The 14,297-nt window shown below is 55.9% G+C and overlaps 5 protein-coding genes across 5 annotated transcripts; 2 read left to right on the forward strand and 3 right to left on the reverse strand.

The window, feature by feature from the left end:
* The first annotated feature begins 447 nt into the window (after positions 1-447).
* On the forward strand, positions 448-3,110 carry BU26DRAFT_128263 (Pkinase-domain-containing protein). Its single transcript, XM_033819609.1, has 4 exons — positions 448-740; positions 793-823; positions 879-1,195; positions 1,245-3,110. Exons 1-4 carry the CDS (start codon positions 671-673, stop codon positions 3,050-3,052), a joined length of 2,226 nt encoding a protein of 741 aa, XP_033677542.1. The 5' UTR covers positions 448-670; the 3' UTR covers positions 3,053-3,110.
* Positions 3,111-4,502: 1,392 nt separating this feature from the next.
* Positions 4,503-7,703, reverse strand: BU26DRAFT_466891 (uncharacterized protein). Its single transcript, XM_033825242.1, has 4 exons — positions 7,461-7,703; positions 7,374-7,400; positions 6,075-7,321; positions 4,503-6,019 (listed from the first exon to the last, which is right to left on the reverse strand). Exons 1-4 carry the CDS (start codon positions 7,520-7,522, stop codon positions 4,944-4,946), a joined length of 2,412 nt encoding a protein of 803 aa, XP_033677543.1. The 5' UTR covers positions 7,523-7,703; the 3' UTR covers positions 4,503-4,943.
* A 1,575-nt stretch (positions 7,704-9,278) lies between these two features.
* On the reverse strand, positions 9,279-10,123 carry BU26DRAFT_609882 (uncharacterized protein; the record flags this gene model as incomplete). Its single annotated transcript, XM_033835959.1, has 3 exons — positions 9,279-9,729; positions 9,785-9,931; positions 10,079-10,123. 3 exons carry the CDS (start codon positions 10,121-10,123, stop codon positions 9,526-9,528), a joined length of 396 nt encoding a protein of 131 aa, XP_033677544.1. The 3' UTR covers positions 9,279-9,525.
* A 777-nt stretch (positions 10,124-10,900) lies between these two features.
* On the forward strand, positions 10,901-11,700 carry BU26DRAFT_438447 (Pam17-domain-containing protein; the record flags this gene model as incomplete). The annotated part of the gene is made up of 2 exons (XM_033824292.1): positions 10,901-11,446; positions 11,518-11,700. The coding sequence occupies 2 exons, from the start codon at positions 10,901-10,903 to the stop codon at positions 11,698-11,700; spliced, it is 729 nt and encodes a 242-aa protein (XP_033677545.1).
* A 428-nt stretch (positions 11,701-12,128) lies between these two features.
* Positions 12,129-12,448, reverse strand: BU26DRAFT_570624 (uncharacterized protein; the record flags this gene model as incomplete). Its single annotated transcript, XM_033834038.1, has 2 exons — positions 12,129-12,253; positions 12,319-12,448. The coding sequence occupies 2 exons, from the start codon at positions 12,446-12,448 to the stop codon at positions 12,129-12,131; spliced, it is 255 nt and encodes an 84-aa protein (XP_033677546.1).
* Positions 12,449-14,297: the final 1,849 nt, after the last annotated feature.

Below are 14,297 nucleotides of genomic sequence, written 5' to 3' on the forward strand. Positions count from 1 at the left end.
GGTGGACCCCTGTCCTCTCGTCGACGCGCCGTGGCATGCCAGCCCATCCATGACAACGGAGAGTAAACAGGCCGTGCCCAAGCTGGCAATTCTTCTCTTTCCACAAGCACTCGCCCGGCCGGCCCAGACACTTTTTCCCCAGCGATTCGTCCGAATTGCGTCCTGTTGACATGGGCCTTTGAATTGAGTTCCCTCGTCGTCATCGCCGCCGCCTTTTTGTTTACGACAACATCAGCAAGCGCCAGCCAGCGGTGCAAGTCGAGGTCTGGAACCGAGCGTCATAAGCGGCAGTTGGAACCGTTGGTTCCGCGCACGTCAACCACAATTCTTACCCTCAAACAATTTTCAGGGAGCGGTATGTGGGCAATCCATTCCCATGCGAGCCGGAGCTAACTCGCGGCGAGCAGCAACACCCTCCTCGACCTCCTGCCGCTGGAACCTTCACTACTCCGCACATCGCCCGGCGGAGGGACTTGCACGAGCTTTCACCATTCCGATCGTCCCCCATTCGTCGCTCTCGCAGCAAACGCCGTGCCCGGTCTCGATTCCCGCGCCCGAAGTTACGCTCGCTCGCAAGCGACCCGTCCGAAACCTCCGCTGAGAGAACGCCCTCGGCTGTACTCACATCCTTCGCTGAAATAACTGCGAGCACCGAGGCGGCACGAGGATCATGGCGGGGGAATTGGGCGTCAGCGGGTCGGTGGACCCCACGACGCTGTACACCAAGCAGCAATGCATCGGTAGGAGCGCATATCGAGCACGTATTGGAGAGATATTGACCAGTTGCTATAGGCGGAGGCAGCTTTGGAAAGGTGTACAAAGGGTAGGCGCTCAAGCAAGCTTCTGACTCGCCCCGGCGCAGTGCTGACACTATGCAGCATCGATAGGCGAACCGGTCAATTAGTCGCAATCAAGGTCATCGATGTCGAGAACGCCGAGGACGAGGTCGACGACATCATCACCGAAATTGCCATCTTGTCGGGCATGAACTCACCATATGTCACCAAGTACTACGGCTCGTACCTTCACGGCTCAGATCTCTGGATCGTCATGGAGTTCTGCTCCGGTGGCAGCTGCGCGGATCTGATGAAGCCGGGGCCCATTGGGGAGGTTGAAATCGCCGTCATACTGAAAGAGCTGCTTATGGGCTTGACCTATCTACATGATGACAACAAGCTTCACCGGGACATCAAGGGTATGCCATCTCGTCTACATCTGGATGTAAAAGACTAACCCAGCTAAAGCTGCCAATATCTTGGTGAGCGCGAACGGCCAGGTGAAGCTTGCCGATTTCGGTGTCTCAGGACAGCTTTCGGCGACCATGACGAAGAAGAATACCTTTGTTGGCACGCCTTTCTGGATGGCGCCCGAAGTCATCAAGCAGTCGGGCTACGATCACAAGGCGGACATATGGTCTCTGGGAATCACCGCACTGGAGCTTGCGAATGGCGAGCCGCCATATGCAGACATCCATCCCATGAAGGTGCTCTTCCTGATCCCAAAGAACCCATCACCACAGCTGTCAGGCGGCTTCTCATCGCACTTCAAGGAATTCGTTGATCTGTGCCTACGGAAAGATCCTCGAGACCGGCCATCGGCCAAGCAACTCCTCCAGACCACGTTCATCCGGAAAGCTGGGAAGCCAGCGCGTCTGCAGGAGCTCATTTCTCGTTACCAAGACTGGCAGCTGAGGCATCCAAAGCTGGATGATTCGTCGGATGAGTCTACACCCCAAAAGAAACACAGTCCAGTGAATCAAGAGCTGTGGGACTTTGGCACAGTTCGTCCAGTCCATGGTGGGGGTAGACTTCCAGGTCTGAAACCCATGAACGATGCTGGCGCAAACGCTCGGAACGTGTCCCCGCAGCGGAAACCTATTGTAAACCAACGTGGTGGTGGCAGCGATGAGAATTGGATTGGGTCCGACGACACCCTTCGAGGAACAAGCCCGCCGCCATCCCCAACGAAACGCCTTGCCAAACTGCAAACGCAGATGCCAAGTTCACCTGCCAGCACGTTAGGCACCGCTGCGAGAATTCCTCTACCGCCGTCGCCGGAAAAGAAGGCAATTCCACCCCTACTTCCACCGACCGCCCAGGAACCTGTTCGGAAATCACCTGTACCTGCGGTCTTCTCACCACATCCTCCCAGCCGTGGAATGGTAACGCCGACGAAGCAGACACCTCAGCAGCCTCGACGGCAGACACCGCTGGCCCGCGATTATGACGACTATATTCAGCGCTCCATTGCCGCGGACATGGCGGGCTTGGAGGTCACGCCGCAGCGCAATCCGACGCCAACGCGAGCTTCTGTGCTTCCGCCGCTGGCCATTCCGGAGATACCGCCCTACCGTGGCGGCTCATCCACTGCGTCCAACGGCAATGCACCCGCCGCAAACCAGTCAAAGCCGATGCAAACGCCAGTTCAGAACCAGAACCCGCGTCCATCTCAGGTCCAAAAGCCACTTCCGCCGCTTGTGGGTCAGCAGCCACTGCCACCGCTCACATCACAGCAGCCTCTTCCTCAATTCAACCCCAGCTCAGCCTCACGGCCGAGTTCCTCATCATCAAACGATCCCTTCGGCGGTCCGCTGATCGGTGACTGGAACCAGAGGACGAGCAATCCCTCGCTTCAACCCGCCACCCCGAACCACGGCAAACCCTCTCCCATGTCGCGGGGCTCTTTCGGCCGCCCCAAAGCGCCTCATACTCCCGCCTCCCCGATCCAATCCGCCGAGATCACCGCGCTCACCGGCGTCGTTGTCCCAGCTCTCGAGGCCGCTCTAAATCGCCGCGCCTACCACCTCAACCTCAAGAACAAGCAGGAGGGTGCGCAAGCATTGCGCGATCCGCAGGCCTTCATGGAGCGCCGCAAACAGCGGCAGGAGTGCCATGAGCAAGTCAAGAGGCTTGTCGGCGAGCTGGCGGAGCGGTTCAAGCAGCTCGATAAGTGGGACGAGAGGGGCGAGGTGGGCATGGGCGGAGAAGTCGCGGGCTTCCTTGAGGGCTTCCTCGAAGAGGTCCTTGTTCGGGTTGAGCCAGCTGATGATTAAGCCGGCTACTGAGTCCTAGCTGATGCTTTTGCTAGGTCTATCTCGCGAGGCAGAACAAATGAGGCACACGCGGAAGGAAGGAGTGGAGTCATGAATGTTCAGGGAATTGCACGTGTTATCGCATATGGAGTACGGACGACATTGGGACGGCGTTGTCTTTCAGGAGGGAACCACAGGCACGGCGTAACGGTCTGTCTGTCTGTTGCTCGCAAAGCCGGGCGTTTCTGGCTTGTGTGTATGTCGGGAGGGGGCTCGTTGCTTGCGTACGGTTTTTTCGTCTTTTTCCTTGCCTCTCGTTTTCATATGTCGTCCCGCATTGTGAGAGCACGGGTGGGGGCTTGGGGTGTTCGTAGGCGGCTATGTATTCGAGCATTGGAGGATCTGTCAATCGTATAGATGTTCCTTCTGCGTTTCGCTGACTAACTCCCTGGTCGGTCCTATAATGAGGCTCCCTCGCTCGCATGACTTCGCACTTGATTTCCTGCGGGTTGGAAGTGTTCGGGAACTCCTGGGATCGCTGGAGCTAATAGCGCACTGCGGGTCAACCCCGTGGCCAGGTGACGTGCCACCGCGTGTGTTGGCGGTGGCACGTTGACCGGTGAGGGTGAGGCTGAAGTACGGGGATGCATTTGTGGGGGGCTTGCATGTATGAGGGACGGGGGGTTGTTGTGATTGGGTTTGGGTTCTTGAAGGTCTGTGCTGTTGTATAGTGCAGCGTTGGGCATCAACACTGCACTGCAATCTTTAGCGCGGACGAGGAGTTCTTGAAGGTCTGTGCTGCTGCAAAGTTCAGCGTACAAAGGGGTCATGCGCGATGGAGATGGGTCACTTATGTAATCCTTGGCTGCCTCCTCAGAATCGCTGCGCCATCCAACCAAAGCCAGAAAATCGCATAAATTGCTGCAATAATCAATATTTCTAGCCTGCAGAAGATGGCAGAGCGATACAGAGTTATCCTGTAAAGATATTACCGCTGTAGTGTAGCGTACAGTCCATCACCGTATCGGCCGTATGTCCCATCTCCATCGCGCATGACCCTTCGTAGGGCCTAACGCACCAGGCGTGTCCTGCACTGCAATCTTTAGCGCGGACGGGGAGTTCTTGAAGGTCTAGGCTGCTGCATAGTGCAGCGTCGGGTATGGACGACTCAGGCATGCACTGCAATCTTTAGCGCGGACGAGGAGTCCGGCGGGCGAGGCTGAGAATCCACTTTTCAAGGGTGGATCTGAAGTCCTACCACATTAGCCTTCTTGCCCACCCCAGCTTGTTGTAGATTTATCCTCCGCCCCCACTAGGCACTAGGTTGAACGATGGGTTCTACTTTATCATACAGAAGTACTAGGCGATACGTATGTTCCTAGCATTGGGTCTGGTCACATGCATTTTTCGGAGTAGGAAGCGCGTTGGAGTGGAGGGATGGAGTTTTGGAGTGGCATTGTACAATACATTCATTCTACATTCTCGAGTCATCTTCTTTCCTTTCCTTTCAATCTGACTCTGCCCATGTTAAAGAGCTTCAGGTTGGTATATCCTCTATCCGCATCGTTGGTACCGAGAGCATGAGAGAGCTGCGGGCTGGTGTTCATGCCGTTGGTGGCGGAGCACCAAGGCACCCAAATATGGTTTCTCGCCTCATCGCCGTGTGAGACCGAACGCGAAAACCGTCTCGGCGGGTCGCTTCGGCAAGACCTGACATGCTGGCACGGCGTACTGCGATCCCAAGCTGGGAGGACCACTTCCGCAAGACCGTGATACAGGCCTGTTTGCCAGCGTCCGTACCCGTCTCCTTGAGCGGGCCAACGCGAAATCCCAAGAAGTAGCTAGTAAAGCTCGACAGCCCCAGCTGCTTTCCGCTGACGCGTGAATCTTTCTATCCAAGAGCCCGCCCCTCTCAGCCAAAGAACTCGCCCTCGACCAGGCTCTCCCACGGCTTCCCCGTATCCCACACCCTCTGCATGAGGCCCCTCGCCTTCTTAACCTGCGTCATGCCAAAGCCCTCCACGCACCGCAGCCTCTCCATGATCTTATCCTTCTGGCCCTCATCCCGCGCATCACAGCCCGCGGCGAACATAGGGAACAACAGGCACGCCTCCGCGGTACTGCCTCTCCGGACCTTGTACAGAAGCCCGATGATCTCGCGGACCGCGTGCTGGACTTCTGGCGCGGCGGAAGGGTAGTTGAAGACGCGGCGGAAGAGGTGGATGAGCCCCGCCCAGTGGAACATCTCGTTCGTGGCGTAGATCTCAGTGGCGTCCCAAGCGCCCTCGCTCTCGCTGGACGCCGACGAGCGGTGGTTGCAGCCCTTGTAGCCCACGCCGCCGGACAGTCCCTCCTCCAGCTCGCGCCGTATGAGCTGGGCCTGGCGTACGATCTCGGGCGAAGGCCGGAAGTCGTCGCGGATATTGCCGTCAGCGTCGATTCGGAACGGCTCAACTTGCTTGGCGAGTTCTGCGATGCGGGCGAGGCTGCCGACGCAGCGGTTGGTGAAGCCCATGAGGCAGTCGATCTGGAAGTCTTCGTCGGCGGAGGCGTTTTCAGAGGACCAGTAGAAGGAGCCTAGGGGCTGGTCGTTCTTGTTTCCGCTCAGGCTGCCTAGCACGTCGAGGTAAGCAAACCACCTGCTCAAGAAGTATGCTGCCCGGTCGCCCCTGTCCATGCTCCGCGGTCCGCCTCGCGCAATGATCATTTGCCGCGCGATGGTGAGGTGGTTCTGCCAGCTGATTGGGACTTCGAAGGTATTTGGGGATATGATCTCGAGGGAGGCCATCATGATGGCGGGCGCGAGCGTGCTGTTTGTTATGGAAGAGGGGGACGTTGCGGTCGAGAGCGAGTGGCGAAGCTTGGGAAAGACGTCGCGGACCCAGAGGGCGATGCGGTTGGAGGGTTCGCGGTGGCTGAGCATACGGGCGCGGTGGGAGGCACTGTAAGCCAGCAGGAGGTTCATAATGTTCTCGTCGCGGACGGCCACTAGGTAAAAGTTAGCACGCTGGGAGCAGGGTCTCGAAATGGCTGCTGAACCTACTTTCTGGAAGGATCTGGCGAAAGGGATTCTGTTCGCAATCGTGGGGAACCAGAATGCGTGCAGTGTGATTGAGAAAGTGGTGGAAGTAGAGGAGGTTCATGGGGTTCTCAAGCAATAACGGCGGCAATGGCTCGAGGTGTTTTGAGATCTTGATCGGTACCGGTTTGGCGTAGTAACCCCCTTTCTCAAAGGCCATGTCTTTGGCGCGCTGTTCGGCGCTGCCGTAGGGAGTGTCCTCATCGAAGCCTATGGTGCCGCTCGGGGGACTGAAAATCGCGATGGCGTGTATGTCATCATTTCGAGGGAGATCGAGATCAGGTAACCCCAGATCGTAGCCGTACGTTGTCGAAGCCGCATCAATAATTGGGTACTGCCGACCGTGCTGAGGGCTATCGCCAGGTGGTCCAGTGAGCAAGGATTGTACGGACAGCCGGCGCAGATCCGAAGGAGTATACCCCGTGTTTGATGCTTTGGATGCAGTCCGCACGGCGGGGTCGTCCGAGCCAGCTGACGAGTTTGGTGTCAGCGGCATCGCCATGAAGGGGCTGTAGGGAGTAGGCGGACCTGTCTGTGGAGAGTATGCATCTGAAGTAGATGGGGATTCCGCAGAATAGCTACGCGTATGATGAAGGGACATTGAGTCTACAGACTCCGCATATTGCCGACTGTTCGGTGTTGGGTATGCGCTGCTGCGCACAGGCGGAGGCATTGGAGGGGAGAGGGGGGAGTCTGCATTGACTGGCGCGTATCCGGCATTGCTATAGTTGAGGCTCTCGAAGCTTGATGCGGCGGGGGAAGGGTACTCGAAGCTGTTGCAATATTGTGCATTTTGCATTCGGGCATCGATGGGAGCCGATGTGGGTTGTCTCCTCAGGTCTTGCTGTTGGAAGCTGTCAAATGGTCCTCCAATAGCCATCATCGATTGTGACTGCGCCTGACTGATGCGTACCAGCTCCGGATCAACCATATTGGGATCAGAAGTAGGTGGCGATAGAGTGGACCGGGATCGCGCATGGTGCGTAAAGCTGCTCTGGGGCATAGGCGTTTCCGGGGGAAAGAGTGGGGACGCATCGTCTTCGAACGAGAACGTGGACATGTGCGGACTGCCTGAGGTACTCGAAGCTCCCGAATTAGAGGCCGGTCTAGCAGGATCTCGCTTTGTACGCCCTCCCCAATTGAGTCTGATGCTGTAGTCGCAGGATTCGCCCTGGCGCTCGCAGTTGGCGCATCGCGGCTTCTCTTCGCCACTGTACAACGGTTAATCCAGCGTCGCGCAACGATCCGAGTGCGGAAGGTTACCATTTGACCTTACGCGCTTTACATGGCCTGATTATCATGTTAGACGAGAGGTCTCTTGTACAGGAAGGGTAATACAGGCGCGCTTACCAACAGCCGTTCCGGGACCGTTTCTTCGGTTCGCCAGCTCCGGCTTTCTTTGGCCGCGGCATTGTTCTCCACTTCAATTGCTAAGGAATGGCAGTCAACGTGTCCGGGGCAGTTCTGGCTAGCATAGAAAGGATCGGCGCCAGGCTTTTATGGAAGGTAGACAGCCCACAGCCCGGCGGAGCTGACTCTACAAGCTGAATGTCAAGTCTCGGTATGTTGGTGGAGGGCGGGGGAGTCGACGAGGGACCGCTTCCGAATCAAGATTGTTACTGGGCTTGGAAGCGCACGCGGGCAAGGGTTTAGCGCCATACGACTACTTGGCGCATGGTGGATAAGAGAGGCGTTGTGGCAGTAATACCAGCGATGTCACTGCGCAGCGCACGCAGAAGACGCCAGCTTTTCTTCTATCCTGCGCGACCGAGTGGGGGGTTTGAGACCCTGATAAGGCCTCCGCAGTTCGCCATCGATACCAATGGCAATCCCTGCATGGCATCGCTCTAGCGCATCTGCTGGGGGCGCCGGCGCGACATCATCGTGGGGAACTTTTTGCCTGTTTGCCTTTTTCTTCCGTTGCTCGAAGATCTCCAGCTTCTCGTTCGGCCACTTTGTGCCGCTCGAAAACCTGGAAAGTCTTCGTTGGCTTCCATGCAAGCCACTCACCGCTGTTGGCGTCGCAAATCAGGATTCGGCAATATCACGAATTACACCGACACCGCTATCTCGTGGAATCGCTTCGCCTGGCGCGCTCCCGTGTACGCGGCCTCGGGATATGACATTGCCTCTCCCAGCTGTTCTGCACGTTGTTCCAACCGGCTTCTGGCTGCATTCCATCCCGCGAGGCCGACGGCCATCTCACCCCGAGCGTGGCCCTTCAGCCCTACGATTCCATTACTAAACACCAAGAGCTGAACTCTAAGCGCGACAAAAATATCCCAGCCTCATGGCTTCAACGTGGGAAGCGCGTATTCGGCGCAACGCGTCACCGCGTACCTGGCGACAGTGTGTAAAATTGCCTTCTTTGTGGCAGTCCTTCCGGCGAGGCTGTGGCTGTGGCATCGTGTCTGAAATGACTGTAGCCACACTTTAGCGGTCTTTGTCGCTGATTACTCTTCGACTGTCGGGTCCATTACTTAAACTTCCCGTTCACGATGGGAACGAGATTGGAGATGGCTGTGCTGGACAGCTGAAGTGTATACGATAGAGAAGAGGAGGCGCAGAGGCGTCCGGTTATAGAATAAGTGTTGGTGTATCATCTTTTCCGAGATTTGTAAGTTGTTCCTATTCTTCTCTTGCGTCTCTCTGAATAGTTCACCGCAATATTCTCCACAAATTCGAGTGCATGGGTAACGGCTTCTACTCGGTAGCACCCGAATAGACATCTTGGCTACACATCTTGGCATCCTTGTCCATGTGTTGCGTTGTGTAAACAGCACGCTGCAGGTGTGACTATATTTATCCGCATCGAAATTTTCGAAAGTCGCTCTCGCAAACGGTGCTATGAAAGAAGGCATTTTGCAGATAGAGGCTTGCCACTGTTGCTTTCCACAGTCACAGCACTAGGTAAGCAAGTGGCGCTTACTCAGGCAGTGACTTCCGACTAGTCAAGCCTACGACGCCGTCCAGTGGAAGCATAACGTAAGATGCAAGACCTAGAGCGCCATCAACCCTTCTCCATTCAGTTCCAGACCACAACTGTCTCGCCCATTGGTCTTGGCTGAAAACTTGAATTGAACGACAATTGTCCTGCAAGCAATCTGGCAAGGGAAGCAAATACGACACCAATGGAACAACGATCGATATTTATCAAGAAAAAGGAATGACACACGCACCAGGAACCTCACATACTTCGACTCTGTTCCCAAGGAACCGCCTCCCTCTCATCAAACCTCTATCCAACGAGAATCCTCCACCTTGCCACACCTTCCGCCCCTCTCATACCGATATCCTCCGTTAGGGTTGCCCTTCAAAGGACTCGTCAATCTTGCCGTGCTCTGCATTGCGCCTTTGCCAAACTTGACGGGAGTCGTCCACTCTCTCCAATTCTCCACCGTATACGCAACATGTCTTATTTCATACCAGTCGCAAACAGTCTCACCTTGTTTGCCATTGCACTGTAGCTGTTTCCCGTTGTCCACGACTCGGAGACGCTGAACCCACCGGGGATCCATTCGCTGGCCAGTTTGCCTGGACTGATGGTGAAGCTAATGGTGATGGATTTGGAGTCCTGGTAGCCGACGTTAGAGTCGCCGTCGTTGCATTGGATTGGGTCCTGGTATACGTTAGGTATAGAGAGGAAGGTGTGGTCGGTCTGCCGAAAGTCTCACGCTGATTGCGTTAGGATCGTCGTGCAGTTTCGTCAGGTCCTTGGATAGGCAGATCGACTCGTGATCGCATCGCACGGTGAGAGTAGTGTTGGTCGAGGACGCGTCATTTCCGCTGTCGGTTTCATACTGCTGGGCGTGATTTGACCTCTGGCAAGCCGTCGGCAAAGAAGATACTCTTGAAGAAAGAAGAGCGACAAGTAATGGGCAACCCACATTATTTCTAACGGTACAGCAGGTTGGGAGGGGCAAAAGAAGGAAGACGGGTAGCAGAAGGATGACTCAATGGGAATTCACACCCATCAGCTTTGGGGTAACGCTGCCGGATGGGGTAAGGGACATGATGTACAAGAGTCCGTGTATAGCCCGAGATATGGGAAGGGTACAATTGTGTCTCCGCCCGTTGCCCTGTTCCAGATGATGCAGGCGAAGGACACCATCGCAGGGGGACGTCGTTCATCCACGGGTGTTGGCGGAGATCGAGCACTATCAAATCCGAGCGAGAGGCTTGAATACCACATCGCGGGCGCATATTGGGTAATCTATGAGCTGGCATCTATATCTGTATAGATTTTCTCTTGATCTCTGGAGTCCTGAGTGTGCGCGTCGACGTCCCGGGCGATGAAACCGCGTTTTGGTACAGATCGATCTCAGTGTCTCCACGGAGGATGATTTCCAGACGCCATACAAGCTCATTGATGAACAAAGGATATTCTGAACCGTTACGGTGGAAGATTATGGAGGTGCTGTAGAAATGGTGGTTGGATGCGCCTACCAATGGATGAGGCAGCCTCGCGCCTGACATAAGCCGGTGGTCGGAGCGTAAGGCTTCGATAAATGACGTTGGAGGAAGAACACCCCTCGACCCCGTCAAAGACCGGCTCGAACGTCCTTGGAACCGAGTATCAAAGCAATTGGAGTCACTGGGCTCGAATGCCGTTCCAGTGACGCCCACCGCCGCTCACCTCCCTTTTCCTCGCGTGAGGCAGCCGCGTCCACCTCCGCACCACCCGCCAAGAGTCCCGAACTTTTGAGCTCACTCGAAACTTCCTCGCTCTCCGCTTCACCTCCCCACGACACCTTCCCATCTCCACTCTCCCCGAAACAGCAGCCGCAGCCATGCTCGTCGCCGCGAGCTCACTGCGCCCTGCGAGGGCCTTCGCGATCCGCTTCCCGCCCGCAATCCTCGCGCAATGTTCCGCAACGACAGCTTCGTTCTCCTCCACCACTCGACCGACCAAGATCCAGCGCACCGACCGCTCCTCCTTCGCGTCGCCGCCCACCAAGCCAGCCGTTAGATATGCTTCATCCGCCCCTGGAGCATCACCTGCGTCTGCTAACACCCAGTCCACAGCTAGTTCTGCATCCTCAAACCCGCAGGCACAGCTGACATGGAACGATTTCCTCGCGCTGCGTCGAACCCGCCGGAAGATCAGCGTTGCCGCGTCCAGCGTCAGTGCGATCGCAACTACGTACGCGGGCCTCCAAGTCTTCATCAACCAGGGCTACGACGCCGCGCTTTCGGCTAGCTTTGGCCTCGATCCGCTCATGGTGACGGGCTTGAGCACGATCGGCATGCTGGCTGTGGGATGGCTTATTGGCCCCTTCTTCGGCAATGCCATCTTCAATATGAGGTACAGGGCAATTCGTGGAGAGATTGAGCGCGTAAGTCACCTTGCCCTTGCACTCTTCTGTCGGCTTTTGCCTGTGACAGAGCAGAGCTAATACGCCCAAAGAAAGAGCGCGAGTTCTACAACCGCATCAAGAGCCACCGCGTCGACCCGACCTCCTCATCGATGGCGAACCCCGTCCCCGACTACTATGGCGAGAAGATCGGCAGCGTCGCAGACTACCGTCGATGGCTCAAGGACCAGCGGGCGTTCAATCTCAAGAGGGGTGCATACCAAGGGAGTAAGTGAGAAAAAAACTTATCCATAACCCTGGAGAGCATTTCGCTAGAGAGTATTTTCTTAGATCGGGATCCGTGGGGCAAGATGAGGTACGGCAGCGGCAACCTCTTGTAGACACAGGAGGAATGGTCGAAAACTGGGGGATAGGTGGCAATAGTGGGGATATGGCTGGAGATGCGTCAATGGGGCGAAGGGCTTTAGGCGGATATATACCGACTCAGGCGGTCCAGGTGGACCTGCCCTTTTCCTCTTCACGTGTATCAACATCAATGGGCATATGACGTCTCTCAATGGAGGACTGATTTCCTTTAAGCGATCATGTATGAGGGTTCGATGAAATGAACATCTCCAATCTCCATTTGTTTCTCTATTGGCCCACATTTCCTAGGTCATCAGGTACCAGAGCTCGCACTTTTGCTTCTGCTCTTCGATTTCTGTCAAGGACGTCCAGCCTTCTCCGATGCCCAATCCAGAACCAGTTTGACCTCACGTCCGTAATAGCCGCCGCCAGAGGTCATCAAATACCAGAGTTCACACTCTTGCTTCCAGTGGTCTTCGATGTCTAGGAAGATAGTCAAGGACGTCCAGCCTTCCCCAATGCCCAATCCGGAACCGGCTTGGCCTCACGTCCGTAATAGCCGGCGCCAGAGGTCATCAAATACCAGAGCTCCCACTCTTGCTTCCAGTGCTCTTCGATGTTAGGGAGAGCGGACTTCTTGACGTCTGAGTTGGTAGGGTTACCGACAATCTGGCGCATAGCGATCTCTCGGGGGTTTCCGTGATCTTGGTAGACAAGAGGCAGCAGGAACCAAGCGAAGCAGTCGTCGGTGACGTGCTGCACGACGTTTACGCCTGCACTGCACGAGTGGGAAAGCGCTGAGAAGCGAGTTTCACGAAGCAGATTTGTCTCCGTTCGTGTCAGTGATGAGCTCCCGAGTAGTCTCCTCGGGCGTAGGCCTGCCGATGGTAGGCTATCGAGTGCGTGTCATCTCCAAAGCCTCCTCTGTCATGGAGTTATCGTGGTTGGATTGCTGTTCCAGGTCCTTGCAATCGTTCATGAGATTCATGGTCGCCCATCGCTGGCATATAGGCTGGAGTGCGTGTCATCTCCAGGGTCTCCTCAGTCATGGAGTTATCATGGTCCGATTGCTGTTCAAGGTCTCGACAGTCATTGATAAGGTTCATTGCGGCCCGTATGGCCCTGGATCCATTGCAGTATAGGCGCGAAGGCTGTCCGACCACCTAGGCAGTCAGTGACTTGTCGTGATATACCTTGATATGGGATCTCACTTACACTCTACTGCGGGCCCCAACGACTAGGCTTGCGCTTCAAAACTTGAGCCGCAGCCGCCGTTCCTCTTGGTCTCCGGCGTCCGGCGACTGCGGCTTTTCGTTGCATAACCAATGAGGGCTGGCCCTTCGCTAGGACTGTATGTTAGATAGCGATCAGGTGGAGGAGAAGAGCGGTACGGCCGGTTTGCTTACATGTACTCGTCTCTTTGAAAAGATTTTTTTGTGCCCCAGTGGCGGGAGATGAGGAGTGTGGTGTTTTGATGTGGCGAGGTGAGCGGGAGAAATTTTATAAGGCAAGGACGGCCCTAGACAGCTTACGGCATCAGTGAGTGAAGGCGAGGCAGGAGCTCCGGGTTCCCTTCACACGTGATCGTATTGCGAGAGAGCCCACCAATTCCCTTGAGATAATCATGAGCTGCAGGGTATCCCTGACACATTTTTCAAGGTTATGGGTCTCCTAGGACCTATTCAAGGCCATCTCTTTACGAAGCAGCTCGTCCTCCTCCCGCATCTCCTCCTTCCTCGTTGCTTGGGGACCTCCTAACGCCGAACACCACCCAATTAGGATCTTTTCTCGGGTCCCAATGCTTCTTGATCCCCAAGAACTTCTCGCCGTCGGTCCGGTCGTCGTTCTCCGTCACTTCCTCCTTTGCCTTCACCTTTGGACGATCGACGACCCATGGCTCCGCCTCCTGCCAGCCCGGTAACAGATCTCTGACTGGCTCGTCTGAGCTAAAGAGATACCCTTGTGTGCCTGACGGAGTCTTCTTAATTTCGGATTGAGCATCGGAGAAAGCTGGACGTCCCTGGCCATCAACAAGAGAAAGCGGAGGTGAGCCCACTGCCGCTTTGCCACGAGCCTTCAGAACTGACTAGGATCAAACCCCAGCTCCGCATTCCTCTCTTTCGGCGTCGGCTCCCTCCCCACGTCAATCAACGTACGGAAAGGCAGAGCCTCCCACTCCTGCGCCGCTCGCCCCTGACGCCCATCCCTCCAAGTATCCCTCACGAACGCGTAGCAGCAATCCGCAAGCCACTCATCCGCCTTCATACGCTCAACAACCTCTAAACACTTCTCAACGTCGGTGAACTCTATCAGCAGGCCAAAGCAGTCCCTCTCTCGCCGGCCTTCCCGCGGTGGGTCGGCAAAGACCTGGATCTGGACGACTTCTTCGGGATCGAGAGGATCAAGATGGAAGTGGGAGACAAAGGTCCGAGCAAAGATGGAGTTATAACCGGAAATCGAATGCGTGGGTGGGGTGGCCACAAGGAATGCTTTCGTCCATTGAGCTTGTTTGTAAGCCTGGCTGACC

Source organism: Trematosphaeria pertusa, assembly GCF_010094035.1.
Source record: "Trematosphaeria pertusa strain CBS 122368 unplaced genomic scaffold BU26scaffold_19, whole genome shotgun sequence".
Classification (NCBI taxonomy): Eukaryota; Fungi; Ascomycota; class Dothideomycetes; order Pleosporales; family Trematosphaeriaceae; genus Trematosphaeria; species Trematosphaeria pertusa.